The sequence below is a fragment of the Papio anubis genome, chromosome 20, assembly GCF_008728515.1.
Source record: "Papio anubis isolate 15944 chromosome 20, Panubis1.0, whole genome shotgun sequence".
Classification (NCBI taxonomy): Eukaryota; Metazoa; Chordata; class Mammalia; order Primates; family Cercopithecidae; genus Papio; species Papio anubis.
Window position 1 is genome coordinate 35,732,320 of NC_044995.1, and position 19,249 is coordinate 35,751,568.

The 19,249-nt window shown below is 51.7% G+C and overlaps 1 protein-coding gene across 18 annotated transcripts in view; it reads left to right on the forward strand.

Annotated features, from left to right (window-relative positions):
- Positions 1 to 19,249, forward strand: part of EPS15L1 (epidermal growth factor receptor pathway substrate 15 like 1) — a 118,744-nt gene that overhangs the window by 54,577 nt on the left and 44,918 nt on the right. For all 18 annotated transcript variants that reach the window (XR_640784.2, XR_002518918.2, XM_009193779.3 and 15 more), the window contains 5 exons: positions 131 to 216; positions 4,947 to 5,019; positions 14,107 to 14,268; positions 14,920 to 15,117; positions 16,338 to 16,502. Coding sequence is in view for 16 of the 18 variants with exons in the window: in XM_009193779.3 (XP_009192043.1) it covers positions 131 to 216; positions 4,947 to 5,019; positions 14,107 to 14,268; positions 14,920 to 15,117; positions 16,338 to 16,502 (684 nt within the window). In the remaining 2 variants the exon portion in view is untranslated. The remainder of the gene's footprint in view (positions 1 to 130; positions 217 to 4,946; positions 5,020 to 14,106; positions 14,269 to 14,919; positions 15,118 to 16,337; positions 16,503 to 19,249) is intronic.

Here is a 19,249-nt window from a genome sequence, read left to right on the forward strand (position 1 = left end):
TGGCACTTTGGCTACCTCACCCTGTGTACTAACGGGACAATTTTATCCCGGGGCCCAAGACCTGCTGGTGCCTCCTGTCAGGTGATGTCAGATTGCTAATTAGAGATCTCGCCTCTGAATTCGATTCTAGGACAGCTCGGGCTCTCTCGGCTCCGGGGAGTTTACTGGCGTGAAGGAGCTCGATGACATCAGTCAAGAGATTGCCCAGTTACAAAGGTACGTTGGAAACGGCCCTTCCCTCCGCATCCAAACGTTACACGAACTCTCCCAGGTTGTTATCGGAAATATCAGAGACTCACCTGGAAGTTTGCTCATCACAGGTTTATTCAGAAGGAAGGAAAAGATATAGCTTCTGAGATCCTCAGCTGGCTCAGGGGGCTTGAAGAATGACATTTTCCATTTGAATCAGCCTCAGCCAGAGCCCGTGGCAGCTGTGTGGTCCCAGGCAGGTCATGGGCAGAGCCCGTGGCAGCTGTGTGGTCCCAGGCAGGTCGTGGAGGCAGGAGCCGTGGCAGCTGTGTGTGGTCCCAGGCAGGTCTTGTTGGAGCCCATTAGCAGCTGTGTGGTCCCTATAGGCGGGTCTTGGAGGCGAGGCGTGGCTGTGTGGTCCCAGGCAGGTCGTGGGCAGAGCTGGCAGCTGTGTGGTCCCAGGCAGGTCTTGACCAGAGCCTGTGGGTGGCAGCTGTGTGGTCCCAGGCAGGTCATGGACAGAGCCCGTGGCAGCTGTGTGGTCCCAGGCAGGTCGTGGGCAGAGCCCGTGGCAGCTGTGTGGTCCCAGGCAGGTCTTGACCAGAGCCCGTGGCAACTGTGTGGTCCTAGGCAGGTCATAGGCAGAGCCTGTGGCAGCTGTGTGGTCCCAGGCAGGTCGTGGGCAGAGCTGGCAGCTGTGTGGTCCCAGGCAGGTCTTGACCAGAGCCTGTGGTGGCAGCTGTGTGGTCCCAGGCAGGTCATGGACAGAGCCAGAGCCCGTGGCAGCTGTGTGGTTCCAGGCAGGTCATGGGCAGAGCCCGTGGCAGCTGTGTGGTTCCAGGCAGGTCATGGGCAGAGCCCGTGGCAGCTGTGTGGTCTCAAGCAGGTCGCAGCTCAGTAGCCCCAGGCACCAGCCCCTCCCCAGTGCTAGGAAGGCCTTGACAGCTAGAGCAGTTGGGTCTCGGATGGTGAGGAGCGGGCTTAGGACCCAGCAGCTGACGGTGTGAAGGGGCCTCCAGGTCTCTGACTCACCTCCTTGCCTAGTGCCTTAGTTTCCTCGTGTGTAAACGGGGCTTTGGATGGGCTGTCTGCACTTTTAGAGTTTGGTATAAAGAAATGAAGTCACTTCCTGTATTCCGCTCTGGATCCTCTTCACGAATGACATCCTTTTTTGTTGTTTATTTTTTAGACAGGATCTTGCTCTCACCCAGGCTGGAGTGTAGTGGCGTGATCATGGCTCACTGTAGCCTCTGTCTGCTGGGCTTAAGCAATCCTCCCACCTCAGCCTCCTGAGTAGCTAGGACGCACCACCATGCCAGCTAGATGTTTTTTTTTTTTTTTTAAATTTGAGACAGAGTCTCACTCTGTCACCTAGGCTGGAGTATAGTGGTGTGATCTCAGCTCACTGCAACCTCTGCCTCCTGGGCTCAAGTGATCTTCCCACTCAGCCTCCCAGGTAGCTGAGAGTACAGGTGCATGACACCACGCCTGGCTAATTTTTTTGTATTTTTGGTAGAGATAGGGTTTTGCCATGTTGCCCAGGCTGCTCTCGAACTCCTGAGCTCAAGTGATCCTCTGGCCTTGGCCTCCCAAAGTGCTAGGATTATAGGCGTGAGCAACTGTGCCAGCCAACATCTTTTTTCCAGTCGATTCTAGGACAGGGTGGACTCTTGTGATGTCGGGACACCAAGCAGAAGGGCCCAAAGGTACTTTGCCCTCTGTGGGAAGAAGATTGTTTACTTGGCTGAAAATGGAAAGGGCTTTGACTTTCCCAGAGAGGACTGGATCCTAGTCCTAGCTGGGGGATCCCCGGGGGTCATATTAACAGGTGCACTATTCTGTCAGCTCCTCTGGGTTTGGTTTTGTGCTGTTAGCAGAGCCCTGATGAGCAAAGGCAGATTAAGTCTTGGAGGGGATCAAGGTGGGTGGCAGGTTAGAAAACCTCAGCCGGGCCGGGCGCGGTGGCTCAAGCCTGTAATCCCAGCACTTTGGGAGGCCGAGACGGGCGGATCACGAGGTCAGGAGATCGAGACCATCCTGGCTAACCCGGTGAAACCCCGTCTCTACTAAAAAATACAAAACACTAGCCGGGCGAGGTGGTGGGCGCCTGTAGTCCCAGCTACTCGGGAGGCTGAGGCAGGAGAATGGCATGAACCCGGGAGGCGGAGCTTGCAGTGAGCCGAGATTGTGCCACTGCACTCCAGCCTGGGTGACAGAGTGAGACTCTGTCTCAAAAAAAAAAAAAAGAAAAGAAAAGAAAACCTCAGCCACGGCCTGAGACAGACACCCCACTTAATGCTCAGTGCAGCGGACGGTTCCTGTTGTGTCCTGGCTCCTGGGGGCTGCATTATCCAAACTGGCGATCAGCAGGGATGTGCAGCCTGACAAGACTGAGGGTGTCTTGAGGATGCAGGGCCAGCATGCTAGAGCCTGGGCAGGCCTGAGAATCAGGACTGGCAGGCCAAGGATAGAGGGAGCCCCTGTCGTGCAAGGGTCAGGGTCTAGGAAGGGATGCTGGGGCATGAATCACCCCAGTGTGGCCTCAGGCAGCCAGAAGCCTTGTTTCCCCAATGTGGAGGTGACAGGCTGGTGTGTGCAGAGCGCCTGTCTGTAGGAGGCTGGGGCCTGCAGTGGCCCCTTGAGCAGGTAGCTCTGAGAGTGGCCCTTGGACTGGGGGAGTGTGGGCTGAGCTTTCCTCTTTTTTTTTTTTTTTTTTTTGAGACGGAGTCTCGCTCTGTCGCCCAGGCTGGAGTGCAGTGGCGCAATCTCGGCTCACTGCAGGCTCCGCCTCCCGGGTTCACGCCATTCTCCTGCCTCAGCCTCCCGAGTAGCTGGGACTACAGGCGCCCGCCACTGCGCCCGGCTACTTTTTTCTATTTTTAGTAGAGACGGGGTTTCACCATGGTCTCGATCTCCTGACCTTGTGATCCGCCCGCCTTGGCCTCCCAAAGTGCTGGGATTACAGGCGTGAGCCACCGTGCCCAGCCTGAGCTTTCCTCTTACGGTTTCACACTGCCATGAGCCCGCAAGGGCATGTCAGGTCCTTCAGTTTAAAGAGCACTTTGTATTGTAAGTTTCTGGGCTTGTGGAAATGAATATTCCGATGATCATAGTTATTTTGTGTCTGGTGAAATGTCCCTGAGAGGGCCTTATTGTTGCACAAGTCCTGGGTCCCTGGGCAGGAGGCAGGGTCTGTTAGACACATGGTGTTCCTGTCCCTGAGGCAGCCTCTTTGGGCACAAGAGGAGAGTCTTAGTCCATTCATACTGCTTTAACAGACCACTCTGAATGGGTGACTTCAACATCAGAGATAGTTTTGGAGGCTGCAAAGTCCAACCTCAAGATACCAGCAGATCTAGTCTGCTGAGGGCCCATTTGCTGATTCGTGGAGAGTCACCTTCTTGCCATGTCCTCACAGGGCAAAAGGAGCAAAGGGAGCTCTCTGGGGTCCTTCTTATAAGGGCACTGAACGCTGGGCCTTGTGGCTCACACCTGTAATCAATTTTTCCTGTTCCAAGCCACCCAGTTGGTGATTTGTTACAGCAGTGCTAGGAAATACATGCACGAATTCTATCTCAGTTTAAAAATAAAAGAAGGCCGGGTGCTATGGCTCATGCCTGTAATCCCAGTGCTTTGGGAGGCCAAGGTGAGAGGATTGGTTGAGCCCAGGAGGTCCAGACCAGCCTGGGCCACATAATGAGACCTAGGCTACAAAAAATACAAAATTTGCCAGGCCTGGTGGCACACACCTGTGGTCCTAGCTACTCAGGAGGCTAAGGTGGGAGGATTGCTTGAGCCCAGGAGGTCAAGGCTGCAGTGAGCTCTGATCGTGCCACTGCAGTCCAGCCTGGGTGACAGAGCAAGAGCCTGTCTCAAAAACAAAAAACAAAAAAAAGGCCAGGCACGTTGGCTCACGCCTGTAATACCAGTATTTTGGGAGGCCGAGGCGGGTGGATCACAAGATCAGGAGATCGAGACCATCCTGGCTAATACAGTGAAACCCCGTCTCTACTAAAAATACAAAAATTAGCCGGGTGTGGTGGCACATGCCTGTAGTCCCAGCTACTCGGGAGACTGAGGCAGGATAATCACTTGAACCATGGAGGCAGAGGTTGCAGTGAGCCGAGATTGTGCCACTGCACTCCAGCCTGGGTGACAGAGCGAGACTCTGTCTCAAAAAAAAAAAAAAAAAAAAAAAGGAGTAGTCCAGACAGGCTCTCCTGGGCTGCCTGGGGTGTCATAGGTTGAAGTCAAGGCGTCGACTGGGCTGGGCTCTTATTGGAGGCTCTAGGGGAAGAATCTGTTTCCAGGCTCATTCAGGTGTTGGCAGAATCCAGTTCCCTGCGGCTGGGGGTCCAGGGTCTCTTTTTCCCTGCTGAGTGTCAACCAGGGCCACTCTGTGCTCCTAGACACTGCCCCCGTTCCCCCTCGTGTGGCCCCTCCACCTTCAAAGTCAGCAAGGGTGCGTTGGGTCCTTATCACACTTGGGATGTCTCTGACTTGCACTTGGGCTGCCAGGTGGAGAAAGCACGCAGGTTTTAGAGGGTCGTTACGTTGGGAGCGATCCCTCCCGTGGTCACAGGTCCTAACCACAGTCGACGGGGAAGGGACCGTACAGGGCGAGCAGTCGCTGGGGCTCATTCTTAGACTTCTGCCAGCACACAGAGGGGCTTTTGTGGGGATGAATGGAATCGGGTCTTGAGGAGTGGAGGCTTACTATTCACTCTTGTTTTCATGAAATGTTTTTAAACATTCAGAGAGAAATATTCACTGGAACAAGACATTCGAGAAAAGGAAGAGGCAATCAGACAGAAAACCAGCGAGGTGCAGGTAAGGCGCTCGCTCGTTTTGGTTACATCTACTTTGTGCTAAATGTAGTTTAGAAAACTTCCCTCCCTGGCTGGTGGTGGGGAGGGGCGGGGGTCTGCCCTGGATGCAAACGTGAGCTCTTGAGGGCTGCAGAATGCAGTTTTTTTGTTTGTTTGTTTTTCAGACTTAATTTACTTTATTTTTCTTGCATAAAAACGCTGTGTTGTAGCCACAGCTGGAGCCTAGGTCCTCTGCACGGAGACTCTGGTGTGAGTTTTGACAAGGTGGTCCGTGAATTCCTGATAGGGAGACGTGGTGAATACAGTCTCCTTCCAGAGGTCGAGGGTCAGGTAGCTGAAGATCTTAGAGATGGCATCAAAGGTGGCCTTGGCGAAGTTGCCCAGGGTGGCGGTGCAGCCCCTGGCTGAGGTGTAGCAGTCATCAATACCAGCCATCATGAGTGGCTTCTTGGGCACATGTGCTGAGACGATGCCAGTGCCCCTGGGCGTGGGGATGAGGTGCACCAGCACAGAGCTGCAGCGGCCTGTCACTTGCAAGGGACAATGTGGGGCTTGCCGATCTTGTTCCCCTAGTAGCCTCTGCACATGGGGACAATGGAGAGCTTGGCCGGGATGATGGCCCTGTGGATGGCAGTGGCCACCTCCTTGGAGCACTTAACACCCAGACGGATGTGGCCATTGTAGTCCCTGATAGCAACAAATGCCTTGAATCTGGTGCACTGGCTGGCGCAGGTCTGCTTCTGCACCGGCATAATCTTGAAAACCTCATCCTTAAGAGAGGCACCCAGGCAAAAGTCAATGATCTCAGATTTCCTTAATGGGCAGGGAGAAGAGATAGCTCTCCTCCAGGGACTTGATCTTCACGTCCTTGACCAGGCAGCCCAGCTTGGTGACGGGCATCCACTCCTCATCCTTGGCCTTGCCTCTGCAAGCTCCGTGGCCTTGGCCCTGGCCCTGGCCCCATCCATGGCCGTGACCCCAGCCCCGGATGCCACTGCTGAAACCTCCGTGGAAGTTACCTCAGTTGCCCATCCCAGGACCTCTGACACCACCCCCCTGTCCCCCACGCTGCATTGGTGTCATCCGCCATCTGACTTGCGCTTGGGCCACCAGGTGGAGAAAGCGCGCAGCTTTTAGAGGGTGGTTATGTTGGGAGCGATCCCTCTCATGGTCACAGGTCCTACCCACAGTCGACGGGTGCCACTGCTGTGACATCCGTCGTTTTGGTGTTTTCTCGGAGAAGAAGTTTTTTTAAAAAAATAGTTTTTTTTTTTTTAATTTTCCAAATAGAGACAGGGTCTCAAACACTTGAGCTCGAATGATTCTCCTGCCCCAGCCTCCCAAAGTGTTAGGATTACAGGTGTGAGGTGTGAGCCACCAAGCCTAGCGAGAGTGAAGATTTTTTTTTTTTCAGTTTTTGGTTTTTTTTAGAAATGGAGTCTTGCTCTGTTGCCACACTGGAGTGCAGTGGCACAATCTCGGCTCACTGCAATCTCCACCTCCTGGTTCAAGTGATTCCCCTGTCTCAGCCTCCTGAGTGGCTGGGATTACAAGGCACGCACCACCACGCCTGGCTAATTTTTTGTATTTTAGTAGAGATGGGGTTTCACCATGTTGGCTAGGATGGTCTCAATCTGCTGACCTTGTGGTCTGCCTGCCTCAGCCTCCCAAAGTGCTGGAATTACAGGCTGAAGTTTTTAAAGTTGCTTATAACCGTAGACAGTGGCTTCTCTTTTTCTAAAACTGAGACAAGTTGGCCCTCTGTATCCAAGGGTTCTGCATCCTTTTATCTAAGCAACCACAGATTAAAAAAAAAACCAATAAAAAATAATCCAAATTGATAAAACAGTACAATATAACTATTTACATAGCATTTACGTTATATTAGGTATTATAAATAACCTACAGATAATTTAAAGTATACAAGGCTGGCTGTGGTGGCTCACACCTGTAATCCCAGCACTTTGGGAGGCCAAGGCCGGAGGATCACTTGAGCCCAGGAATTTGAGACCAGCCTGCGCAACACAGTGGGACCCCGTTTCTACAAAATATTTGCAAAAGCCGGGTGTAGTGGCACGTGTCTGTAGTCCCAGTTACTCCGGAGACTGAGGTGGGAGAATCACTTGAGCCCAGGAGTTGAAGGCAGTAGTGAGCTGTGATTGCACTATTGCACTCCACCCTGGGCAACAGAGTGAGACTCTGCCTGAAAAATAAATGAATAAGTAAGTAATATGGGGTGGTGGCAGGGTAGGTGATGTGTGTAAGTTACATGCAAACACTAAACCGGTTTACGTCACACTTGAGCATCTGCAGATTTTGATACCAATCTGAGGGATGACGATATAATTCGTGTAAAATGTGCTGTATTGAAGTGTACATTTCAGTGGTGTTTCGCATAATCACCGTGTTGATTAACCATCACTCTATCGAGTCAGAACCTGATTGTTTCTCCCATAGGCGCCAGTAGGCCCATAAAAGAACATCCAGCCCTGAACAGTAAATGGAAGGTTACTTTCTGAAAGATTCATCATTAACTGTTCTCTTTCAGTGAATGGAAGAGTTTGACACTAACTTTCCATTAACCCAAAAGGAAACCTCATCCCCATTAAGCAGTTACTTCCCATTCTCCCCTTTCTCTAGCTCCTGGCAACTACTCATTTTTTTTCTGTGTGTATGGATTTGTACCCGGTCACCTGGTCACGACGGGGCACATTGTCTTCGTCCGTTCCTCCCATTGGTGAATATTTGGGTTTTCTCACTTTTTGGCTGTTGTGAATAATGTTGCTAGGAACAATTGCCTGTAGGTTTTTGTGTGAACACCTGTTTGCATTTATCTCAGGTGGCTACCTGGGAGTTCCGGACATCTCCTGTCAGTGGAATCATACAACACATGACCTTTTGTGCCTGGCTTCTTCCACTCAGCATCATGTTTTTGAGGGTCATCCGTATTGTAACATGTATTAGCATTGCATTCCTTTTTATGGCAGAATAATATTCCATTGTGTGGATGGAGCACATTTTTTTGTTTTAAGAGGCAGAGTCTCACTCCATTGCCCAGGCTGGAGTACAGTGACACACTTTGGTTCACTGCAACTTCTGCCTCCCAGACTCAGGTGATCCTCCCACCTCAGCTTCTCAAGTTGCTGGGACTACAGGCACGTACCACCATGCTTGGCTAATTTTTAATTTTTTTTGTAAAGACGAGGTCTCACTGTGTTGTCCAGGCTGGTCTCGAACTCCTGGACTCAAGCAATCTGCCTGCCTCGGCCTCCCAGAGTGCTGGGATCACAGGCATGAGCCACCGTGTCCAGCCACGATGGGCCACATTTTACTCATCCATCCCTCAATTGATAGATGTTTGGGTTTTCCCACTTTTTGGCTTTGTAAATATTGTTGCTAGGAACATTTGTCTGCAAGTTTTTGTGTGAACACCTGTTTGCCTTTATCTTGAGTGTATACCTGGGAATGAACTTGCTGGGCCACATGGTAACTGTTGAGGAGCTGCCAGACTGTTTTTCAAAGTAGCTGTACCATTTTACATTCCCATAAGCGGTGTATGAGGGTGCCAGCTCTGCACAGCCTCACCAACACTTACCGATTTCCCATTTTTCCTTGTAGCCGTCATGGTGGGTGTGGAGCACTGCCTCGTTGTGGGTTTCACTGGCATGTCCCTCATGCTTCCTTAGCGACGTTGAGTATCCTTCCATGTGCTTATTGGCCATTTGTATGTAGTCTTTGGAGAAAAATCAATTCCGATTCCTTGCCCTTTTGTATTGAAAAATATTTTTTCATGTCCATTTTTAAATTGCTTTTTTTTTTTTTTTTTTTTTTGAGACAGAGTCTCACTCTATTGCCTAGGCTGGAGTGCAAGTGTGCGATCTCAGCTCATTGCAGCCTCCACCTCCCAGGTTCAAATGATTTTCGTGCCTCAGCTTCCCAAGTAGCTGGGATTACAGGCATGTGCCACCACACCCAGTTAATTGGGTTCTTTTTACAGCTTTTTTTTTTTTTTTTTTTTTTTAGATGGAGTCTCACTCTGTGGCCCAGGCTGGAGTGCAGTGGTGTGATCTCAGCTCACTGCAACCTCCGCCTCCCGGGTTCAAGTGATTCTCTTGCCTCAGCCTTCCAAGTAGCTGGGATTACAGGTGTGCACCACCACACCCAGCTAATTTTTGTATTTTTAGTAGAGACGGGGTTCCACCACGTTGGCCAGGCTGGTCTCAAACTCCTGACCTCAGGTGATCCTCCCACCTCGGCCTCCCAAAGTGCTGGGATTACAGGCGGAAGCCACTGCCCTGGCCTATAGCTAGAGCTGAATTTGAAAAGTTCTTTATCATTTCTAGGTAGAAGTCCTTGTCAGATATGTGACTTGCAAATACCTTCTCAGCATCCACTGAGAGTCCTCTCTGTGGATTGTCTTTCCACATTCTCGATGGTGTCTTTTGAAGCACAAGTTTTTAATGTTGGTGAAGTCCAGTTTATTCTTTTTTTGCTGCTGTCGCACCCCTGTGTTTTCTTCTAAGAGTTTTATAGTTTTCGCTTTTCCATGTAGGTCTTTGATCCATTTCTAGTTAATTTTTGTATATAGAATAAGGCAGGGATGCAACGTCATTCTTTTGCATGTGGACATCTAGTTGTCCTGGCACCATTGTTTTTATTATTTTACTTAAAAAAATTGTTTTTAGAGACAGAGTCTCGCTCTGTTGCCCAGGCTGAAGTGCAGTGGTGTGATTCTTGTTCACTGCAGCCTCCAACTCCTGGGCTCAGGGGATTCTCCAGCATCAGCTTCCTGAGTAGCTAGGACTACAGGGTGTGCCCTGCCACACCTAGCTAATTCAAAAACATTTTTCTTTTTTTTTTTAGAGACAGGATCTCACTCTGTTGCTCAGGCTCATCTCAAACACCTGGCCTCTAGGGATCTTCCCACTCTGGCCTCTCAAAGTGTTGGGATTACAGGTGTGAGCCACCATGCTGGGCCAGCGCCATTTGTTGAAGAGACTCTTCTTTCCCCCATTGAATGGCCCTGGCATCCTTGTCAAGGATGAGTTGACTGTAGCTGTGTGCGTTTATTTCTATCCCATTGACCTATCTGCATCTCATCATGCCACTACATCGCTGGCTTGATTACTGCAGCTCTGTAGAAGTTTTGAAATCAGGAAATGGGCATCCTCCATCTTTTTTTTCTCTGTCGGTATTGTCATGGCTATTCTGGGTCCCGTGTGTTTCCATGTGATTTTTTTTTTTTTTCTTGAGACAGAGTCTCACTCTGTCGCCCAGGCCGGAGTGCAGTGATACTGTCTCAGCTCACTGCAACCTCTGCCTCCTGGGTTCAAGTGATTCTCCTGCCTCAGCCTCCCGAGTAGCTGGGAATACAGGTGCATGCCACCACACCCAGCTAATTTTTGTATTTTTAGTAGAGGCTGGGTTTCACCATGTTGGCCAGGCTGGTCTCAAACACCTGACCTCAGGTGATCTGCCTGCCTTGGCCTCCCAAAGTGCTGGGATTACAGACGTGAGCCACTGTGCCTGGCCCCATATGAATTTTGGAATCAGCTGGTCTGTTTCTGCAAAGAAGCCAGCTGGGATTCTGACAGGGATTGTGTGGACTCCGTGGCCTGTCGGGGTTATTTTTGTCTTCTCTTTGCTCCCCTTCCTAACCTCGAGCTGGTGGATCTTTGTCCCTCTGGGACTTTCCGGTGGCTCCTTCTCCATTACGGAATAAGGTCCAGATTCCTTCAGTTCCACACTATTGTTACCTGGTGTCCAGGTAACACCGGGCCTAACCCTCTTCCTGTCTTCCCCTCCCTTATCCATTGCTCCCCTTAGATGTGGCCACCCCACACCCCTGACTCCCACAACTAACTCTGTTTCAGTTATTCAGTGTTTACCCCCAAACTTGTTAGACTTGATGCCTCAGTTCAGGGTTTTGGAGACACAGCCCCATCCCATCAGCAGCCACCCCTTCTGGCCTAGAGTCTCCACTAGTGTCTAGGGGAATCCAGGAGTTGTCACGTCACGGAGGTTGGCTGCGCTGTGGCCTGACTGAACAATGACCTTTTTCAATGAAGGGGGAAGACAGAGACTTCCCTGAAGGAAACTGCAGCTCAGTTTCCTAAATGCAGGAGAAACTATGTGCAAAAAATTACCCAGCAAGGTTTAAACAATTATGTATTTCAGTTTTATTGATTTATATATCAGGGAGGGAGAAAGCAAGAATCAAGAAGAGGAAAAGAAGGCTGGGCACAGTGGCTCACACCTGTAATCCCAGCACTTTTGGAGACCAAGGCCGGATGATCACTTGAAGCCAGGAGTTCAAGACCAACCTGGCCAACATGGTGAAACCCAGTCTATACTAAAAATCAAAAAAAAAAAAAAAAAAAAAAAAACCAACCACTGGGCGTGGTGGTGTACACCTGTAGTCCCAGCTACTTGGGAGACTGAGGCCTGAGAATCCCTTGAACCCAGGAGGCGGAGGTTGCAGTGAGCTGAGACTGCACCACTGCACTCCAGCCTGGGTGACAGAGTGAGATTCTGTCTCAAAAGAGAAAAAGAAAATGCTGGGGAGCAGGGAGAAGAAAGGTAAGGGAGAGCCAAGAGTGAATAGGGCAGGAGCTTCTGAGGAGGGGTTTAGACTGTGAGAACCCTCTTAGAGAAATGGTGAGGTACCCTGAGCACCTTTGTCACTGCAGACACTGACATGTCGTGTGTGTCTTAGTCCATTCAGCTTGCCATAACAGCACACCATGCACTGGGTGGTTTATAAACAACAGAAGTTTACTGCTCGCAGTTCACGGGGCTGGGAAGTCCAAGATCAAGGGGCCTGCAGATTCAGCATCTGGTGAGGACCCACTTCCTGGTTCATAGGCAGCACCTTCTTGCTGTGTCCTCACTCAGTGGAAAGATTGAGGCAGCTCTCAGGGGCCTCTTTTATAAGGCCACTAATCCCACTCACAAGGGCTGAACCCTTATGACCTAATCACCTCCTAGAGGCCCCACACCTAATACCATCATCTTGAGGGTGAGAATTTCAACAGCAGACATTCAGTACATGGCACGTGGCCAGTGAGTTCCCTCTTGTCCTCCTGTCATGCCTCTTCTGGGCAAATATTCTCTGCTCTGTGCATGAAGTGTGTGGTATACACATTTTGTCATCTTTGGTTTGAGGGGGACGTAAAGGAGGGACCTTCTCTGGGCAGGCCAAAGGCATTGGAGCCTCTGGTGTCCTGAAGCCATGGGCTGTGGCCTGGAAGGAGCCAGTGTGGCCCTAACTAGAACCCTGAGGCCCAGGACATCAGGGAGTTGCTGCCAGCGTTACCCGGTGGTGGGGCCAGGGTTTTACTTAGGAGGCTCTAGAGGCTTCCATCCCTGGTGGGAGCATCGCTCAGAGCATTGGGCTACCTCGGGCTCTCCCCGTGCCTCCCACTGGACACCTCACCCATTCCCACATGTTTAAATACCACCTTGATGCTGACACGCCTGACTTTGTGTTTCCAGCGTCTTCCCTTCCTGGCACACTGGCTGGAGTCTTTCTCCCGAGTTTCCTGTCGAACATGTCCAGAAGTGACCCTGATTGTCCCCTCCAGATCCAGCCCTCAAGTGAAAGGCCAGAGGCAGGGAGGCTGGGGAGCGGAGACCCCAGCTTCCTGAGGCATGATTTGCCCATTGAAGCAGGGAAGTGCCATGACGTCTTTGTCCCTGTAGTGAGGAGACCCCGGGCCACCTCTGGTTTTCTTATCTTAAGGCACCAGCCACCCCAGCAGCCCAGACCGGCTCTGGGATTCAGCCCCACCGCCCAGCCATGGCTCCCCGCAAACTCACGCGTCCTGTCCATTCTCATGACCACCACCTTGCTCAGGCCCCGGCTGCCGCTGCCTCTCCCTGGACCCCACACGAGGCCCCTGCAGTTCCTGCGTCCTGATAGCCCCTTGTATCATGCTCCACATGGCAGCTGGAGGGAGGGGGCTTCTCACAATGCCCGTTTGTGCTATTTCAGCTTTGGTTATTTATCTTAAAGACAGATAATGCATTTGCACAGTTGAAAATCAGGAGGTGAGAAGCCTCTGCCCTCTCCTTGGGTGCCCCCATCCCTGGAGGTGCTGTTTATGAGCTCCTTGGGGTGGGGGCCTTCCAGAAAGGCATACCCTCCCCTTCCTGTTCACACAAATGCAATGTGCTCTTGTCCTACTGTAAGGCAGAGCACCTGGCGCCATCCCGTTCCATGGCCAAGGAGCGTCCCACAGTGTGGGCTGTGCTGGAACCTTCCAGCCAGTACCTCATGGACATCTGCATTGTTTACGGATTTTGCTGTCAAAGACATTGTGTGCCTCTGCACATGTCACATGCCTCTAGGATGCTTTTCTTGGAAGTGGAATCATGGGGCGATAGAGCCTTGGGCTGACCATCTGGATCCATCCCACGGGGTCAGAGAGAGCTTCAGAAACAGAATCATGATGTCCTGCCTCCCACGCTTGCACATCCCACCTCCCCACTGCAGAGCCCAGCACCATCTCCTTGGCGTGGCCTGTGGGGTGCAGCCTCTGATGCCTCGGCCCGTTCCCTTTTGCTCCAACTGGAGTGCGACATCCCCCCACCTCAGGGCCCCTGTGGTTCCCTCCACCAGGCTCTGCCCCTGGCCCTTCCCCTGCCTGACACCTGCTCTCCTGTTGGCACCACCCTAAATGTTGCTTTTGTGGGCATCTTCCCTGCCCACAAGGTGTGACTGCAGTTTCCCTGTGACCCCCTTGGTGCCACTTGTCCCCGTTTATTTGTGTTTGGGTGATGTTCCCCTTCACAGTCATCCGGGAACTGGGGCCTTTTTCTCACGGGGACCCAGCCCCTTCTCTGGCACCTGGCCTGTCAGGCCATCGAGAAATACCTGCTGAGGGAGCTGTTGAGAGAGTGGACCCGGGCCTCCAGCCCAAGAGGCACACATTGGCCGTGGGTGTGCACGGAATGCTGGCCCTGAGCACGGTCCTGCCACGTGGTTTCGGAGGCTTCCCTGGGGCTTCTGGCCCAGGCTGCCCTCCTGTTATCTTGAACATGCTTCATTTTTCCCATCCTCACGTAAATCCCTGCAACTCCTCCCTAGGAATTACAAAATGACCTAGACCGGGAAACAAGCAGTTTGCAGGAGCTTGAGGCTCAGAAACAGGATGCTCAAGACCGCCTGGACGAGATGGACCAGCAGAAGGCCAAGCTCCGAGACATGCTGAGTGATGTCCGGCAGAAGTGCCAGGACGAGACTCAGATGGTGGGTCCCAGCCACGTCCGGGGCAGCGTCCTGCGCACGGGCAGGGGTTCCCGAGGGCTCCCCTGCGCTCATGTTACCTGGGAACACAACACTTAGACATCCTACTGGGTCAATAGAGTTGCTCCAAATACCACGCAGAAGTGTCCGAGCACCAGTGGCTTGACTTCCTGGCCACCCGCCGTGCTCCTAGAAGTCAGGTTGTATATGTGAATGGCCTTGGTCCCTGCGAACCTGTGCCCTGAACACACCCCACCCTGCCTGTGCCCCACAACACAGGGAGTTCCAGGGTGCCTGTCTCCCCTCCTCGGGTGTCTCTGAGGCTCCACACAGATTCCAGAGGCTGCAACCTCAGAAAACTGGGGACGCTCAGTCTCCCGGGTCATGGACAGATCATTCATGCTTGGTCATGCCCCTCATTATTCCAAAGTGATCTTCCATTAGCCACAGCGGGAGGAGCCCGTCTGCCTTTTCTGTGTCTCTGTTTTGGGTGTGGAAAGAGGCCTGTAAGGAAGCCAGGTGTCTGGGCCTGGGTTAGGTGTCCGCCTCCCTGGGTTAGCTTGTTTCAGGGATGGGGGCTATGAGTTCTTTCTCGGAGTCCCATTTCATCATGCACTGTGAATCCCTTTAACATCTTGTAACATCTCATTTCAGATCTCATCATTGAAAACGCAAATCCAGTCTCAGGAATCGGACCTAAAGTCCCAGGAAGACGATCTGAACCGAGCCAAGTCGGAGCTGAACCGATTGCAGCAGGAGGAAACCCAGCTGGAGCAGAGCATTCAGGCCGGGCGAGTCCAGCTGGAAACCATTATCAAGTCCCTGAAGTCAACGCAAGACGAAATCAACCAGGTGCTTCTGTGGAGCCGGGTCGCTGCCACATGCCATGGACCAGCGAGCCCCAAGAGCTGAGGCTGCCACTGCTGGACTCCTTTGCTCTCACCCTTGTTACTTAGTGAAGGTCTCTTTTGGGAGGCCGTGGTGCTGGCCTGGAGGCGCAGGGCCAAGAACTCCCCAGAGCATGTTCCAGAGGGTGTTGGCATTGCCTGGAAGAGTTCACTTTCCTTTCCTGAGCACACAGCATCTTCAGGGAGTAGGCGGGGCGGGGTGGGAACGTTTAATTAATGACTCATTTGGAGAGACCTTGGGGTTCCTTCCAGCCTGGTCCTCACACAAACAAGAGGGACAAAGTCAGAGAGATGACTCCTTTGTCCCTGGGCAAGAGAACAGATGTCCTCTGCAGTCACTGGTGTGTTCAGGAGGCACCACCCTGGAGCATCGCACCATGCAGGACCCCCATTCTCGAAGCTGTCTGGGGTGCCCCCACCCTCTTCCCAGTCCAGGGTGGTGCTGGCTTCTCGTGGCCTGCAGCTGTTGCCCTTCCCTGCTCTCCTGTGGGCAGTAGTTGAAGGCCTCTGTCCTGGCCCTGGGCATCTAGTCTGCAGAGTGGTTGTGACACGGGCCCTCGGCCTGTTTGGGAGTGGCCAGGCACACTTCCTTTCCCAATTGAACCGGTCTCTCTCTCTGCTCTGTTAGCCAGTTTATAGGCCACAGTTGATCATAAACATGGACTGCTCAGAGATTTACTGCCTTTTCTTGTGCTTTATGGTTAATATCTGTAGGATTACTTTTAGTGCTTTCTAACCCTTAGAGTTTGTAGTTGGGTGTCAGGAGCAAAGATATCTTGCTTTGCTCAGTGCAGTGCCTTACACCTGTCATCCCAGCACTTTAGGAGGCTGAGGCAGGAGGATCACTTGAGGCCAGGAGTTCAAGACCAGACTGGGCAACATAGTGAGACCCCATCTCTACAAAAGATACATTTTTTGTAGAGATGGGGCCTCGGTATGTTGCCCAAAAATATAGGTGGTGATGTGCGCCTGCAGTCCCAGCTACTCAGGAGGCTAAGGCAGGAGGAGTTTCTGAGCCCAGGAGCTCAAGGCTACAGTGAGCTATGATCACTCCACTGCACGCCAGTCTGGGCGACAGAGTGAGACCCTGTGTCTTAAAAAAAAAGTCTTTCCTGACATGTTTTCCTGACCCTGTTTAATGCTGATGATGTCTTTGTTGCACAGGCAAGGAGCAAACTTTCCCAGCTGCATGAAAGCCGCCAGGAGGCCCACAGGAGCCTGGAGCAGTATGACCAGGTGCTCGATGGAGCCCATGGCGCCAGCCTGACCGACCTGGCCGACCTGAGCGAAGGCGTCTCCCTGGCAGAGAGGGGCGGTTTTGGAGCCATGGTAAAGGTTGAATAAATGTATTACAGTACGGGGCTCTGGTCCCCGGGTGTGACAGCAGAACATCCCACCCGCCAGATCTGTTCATGGCCAACGTTGGTTCCATCCAAGCGCAGGCGGCTGTCTCTTGGTTTTGCTGCCACTTTGTGCGTTCACACCAAGCCTCGCAGCCTGGCACAGGTGGCCATGCTGAATCCTGGCTTCCAGAACAAAGTCCAAGATAGGCCAGGATCCTTTCAAAACCTGTTTTGAAAGCCCTCCATCTCTGCGGAAGCATTACACTGGGCCAACCACCCAAATTCAGAGGGCTTCTCAAACTTAACCAAAATTGGATCCATATCTACTCATTGTGGAAACCCCACATTCTACTGATCGGGGGCAGGGGACATCTGAGGGGTATGTGTCTATGGATATGTGTGTTTCCACAAGGAACACCTTGAAAAGCAAATGTGTTGCTAAAGATGAGGAAATAATGGCAGGCAGCCCTCCCAGGGTGTTCCTGTTTCAACTAAGAATTGGCCTCTCCTGAAATTTTGATGATGTTTAAAAATCTCTGCACTTTACTCCCATCTCATGACCTTAGAGTTGTGATCAGGCCTGGGGCAGGGGACTGTTGGCCCCCTAGATTTTTGAGAGATCTCGAGCCCCTGATACCAAGACAGGTGTGATCTTTTCCTAGGTGGTCACATCCCCCCTGTTCATGCCAGAGTCTGCCCCTGCAGCCTCGAACCTGGGGACATGCGGCTTCCCATTTTGTCTTGGTGCTGTTGCGGGAGCGGATGGGCTGGGCCGCGCGAGTCTGGATGTTTCCTTGGTGCTCTGCTGCCTCGAGCAGCTCTCTCCGTGCTGCCACCCTCTCTCCCCGGGCTCCTCCCTGGAGCCCTTCTGCTCCTGGGTCTGTGTTCGTCATGGATTCCTCTTCCTCCCTGGAATAAGAGTGAGCGCTCATGCTCTCTAAACACCACACTTGCCTCTTTATGTTCAATGCTTGACTTGTTCCTCTTCTCAGCAGCCGAGTCCTCAGTCCCAAGGATTTATGGGGAAGCACACGCATCCCCTGGGCTGCTGGGAAGGCCCTGCTGGCGAGCTCATCTGTCTCTTGTGTCTGGCCCACACTGGGTGTACTGCCTCCCTCTTTCCTCCCATACTCTCTTTTCTCGTGGACTCATAATGAGGTGGCTTCCATAGCCGCCCCCGGGCCCGTCATCTTCAGCTTTATCGTCTAAATTTAAACAATGAGCATTCATCCTTCATGAATTACGAGAAGCCAGAACTCCTCGCTTTGCTCCCTGACTGTTCTTGGCGTGTGTGTTTCCGCCTCACAACCCGGCTCCTACTTTCCCCATCTGGCATTGTCCCCTGGCACTGCTTTTGGCTTGTCCTGCTCAGTCTTCGTTCAGGGAACAGCTTCCTCTTCAACGTCCCTTTTGCAGGTTTTTAGAAACCGGTTTTCTTGGATAAAAGTTGGCAGTGAAGTGGCAGTTTGCAAGAGGCCAGTGATTCCCCCAACTCCAAAGACAGATTTTTACCTTTCTTGTTATTTTTGTTCATCTTTTGGGCAGGGCAAAGGTTACATGAGAGACAATTACTTTGGGAATGTAGATACAAGATATGTTACATGGAAATTTGCAACCGGCGTCCGAAAGAAAAACTGTCTTTATCTTGTTGTACAAATACAGTTTTTAAAGCATTTTTCTGACTTGTTTCTATTTCTTAATAAATACTTGGAAGAGAGATTTTTGTTTACTCCTGAACACTTCAAGACTGCTTCAGAGCCGAGGGAGAGGTGCCTTAGTTCTCCCTTGTGAGTTGAAGTTGGGGATTTTAAGTCCCTGAGAATAGTGTATCCACAGTGGTACATCTGAAACTTCCTATGTTTGGACAGTTCTACTCAAGTTACCAAATTCCATGTGAAACTCACGCAGTGTGACTTTATCTCAAAAGTCAGGGTTTTTTGTTTGTTTTTTTTTTTTGAGACTGAGTGTCTCTACTCTGTCTCCCAGACTGGAGTGCAGTGGCACGATCTCAGCTCACTGCAACCTCAGCCTCCTGGGTCCAAGTGATTCTCCTGCCTCAGCCTCCCAAGTAGCAGAGATTACAGGCACGTGCCACCACGCCCAGCTCATTTTTGTGTTTTTAGTAGAGACGAGGTTTTGCAGTGTTGCCCAGGCTGATCTCAAACTCCCGACCTCAGGCAATCCGCCCGCCTCGGCCTCCCCAAATGCTGGCATTAGAGGCGTGAGCCACGGCACCCCGCCAAAGTCAGGGTTCTTAAAACCATATTTATTTCTTGTCTCTCATCTGATTATGAGAATATTGGCCTCTTGCTCACCATCCAATCAACTTGTAGAGAGAAGCTAATAAGTCATCCCAGACTTAGGCCTTACTGAGGACAGATTAAGAAAGGTTGGATCATCTGTCACATCCAGCCCCAGTGGCATGCTGGAGCCAGTTTTTATTGACTTTCCAGAACCGATTATTAAATAGAAACTGGCCGGGCACAGTGGCTCACACCTGTAATCCCAGTCCTTTGGGAGGCTGAGGTGGGAGGATTGCTTGAGGCCAGGTGTGTGCCACTGCACTCCAGCCTGGGTGACACAGCGAGACTCAATCTCTTAAAAAAAAAAACCCCAAAAAACAAAAAAACAGGAACTTGTGAGCTGGTTGCTTGGAAACTTGAAATCAACCACGGTGAGACTGTTTATACCACAGGAATTGGCAGAAGCTCTAAACCAGGGCTTTTTTCTGAG